Raw genomic sequence first — 1,139 nt, forward strand, 5'->3', positions numbered from 1 at the left:
GTTGTTTAATAAAAGTCAAGGAACGTATTTCAGTACTGATGGAGTGCACGCTGCCCCTGCTTTGACCGAGGATGTTGGGGTCCATAGAACTCGTGTCGAATACCAGGATGAAGTGCGTCGGCATCCTGCAGCAAAGCAGCTCTTTTTGCATTAGCAATCGAAAATCGAAATTTCTGAAGGTCTTCAGTGTTTTGATAAACACATATACATGTGTATATGCATGGGCATGCTCTTTTTTCTAAAATAACGGCATATTTGTCACACTTCCAATTATTCCGATACTGCCGATATTATTGGGATACCGGTGTGTCAACACCAATTTTTTAATTTTAAGCGGAATGCTATATTTTTCTTTCCACCTTTGATTTTCACTCATTGTTTCGGGTAATAATTTTAAAGTATCCTCATCTCAAAAGTGACGGATTTTCAGATATTCTTTTTTTTTATTTTTACATTTGCAGCATTAACTTTAACATGTTTTTAAAATCTAGGGAATGAGCTTTTCATAAAATGATTAAAGTTAATAAAAAATCTTAAAAATTACTTCCCCAATGGAGTCATTCAGTTTCAGTCTTGCCCAAACAGGTTAGCGCTTCTTTATGTTAAAGGGTTGTTACCACGTCATGGAAAAGACAAAATGTTATTTATTACCTTCCGGCACAGGAGAATGGCACAGCCTTGCAGGACGACACCACCGTCTCCGAGGGTTTCTTTTTGAGTGTCATGGGACCGCTCCATTCTCTCCCTCTTAGTAGGGATGAGCCCATAGTGTTGATCTGAACTGAGTCGGCGACCAGTTGCTCCTGCAGCGTTTTACCCAGTGCGTCTTCCTGTCGCATATTGAGGTTCTTTTCGGTAGCTCGGTTCATATACTGAAAAGGAAAATATAGTTCAAAAGTTATTTAAAAGAGGTGGGACTGTGCAATATACGTTTATTAGGACTTTTTAGGTTTTTACTTAGGACTTTAGGAATACGAGCACCCAATCTGATGACTCATATATTTTCGTGAGCTGAACTTTTGAAATTCGACGGATTTGCACCTTTTTTGTAAAAAATATACCTCTTTAAAGACACATCTCTCTTTCGAAAAAAATGTACCTATATAAATAACTACACTTACTTTTTGATGCACTACCCA

The 1,139-nt window shown here is 37.8% G+C and overlaps 1 protein-coding gene across 1 annotated transcript; it reads right to left on the minus strand.

Moving 5' to 3' along the window:
• Positions 1–36: 36 nt before the first annotated feature.
• On the minus strand, positions 37–872 carry LOC108916776 (high affinity cAMP-specific and IBMX-insensitive 3',5'-cyclic phosphodiesterase 8-like; the record flags this gene model as incomplete). The annotated part of the gene is made up of 2 exons (XM_018723075.1): positions 37–125; positions 652–872. Coding segments are annotated over 2 exons (310 nt in total), but the record flags the coding sequence as incomplete, so codon positions are not given.
• Between the last annotated feature and the right edge of the window lie 267 nt (positions 873–1,139).

Source organism: Anoplophora glabripennis, unplaced genomic scaffold, assembly GCF_000390285.2.
Source record: "Anoplophora glabripennis isolate ALB-LARVAE unplaced genomic scaffold, Agla_2.0 scaffold9358, whole genome shotgun sequence".
Classification (NCBI taxonomy): Eukaryota; Metazoa; Arthropoda; class Insecta; order Coleoptera; family Cerambycidae; genus Anoplophora; species Anoplophora glabripennis.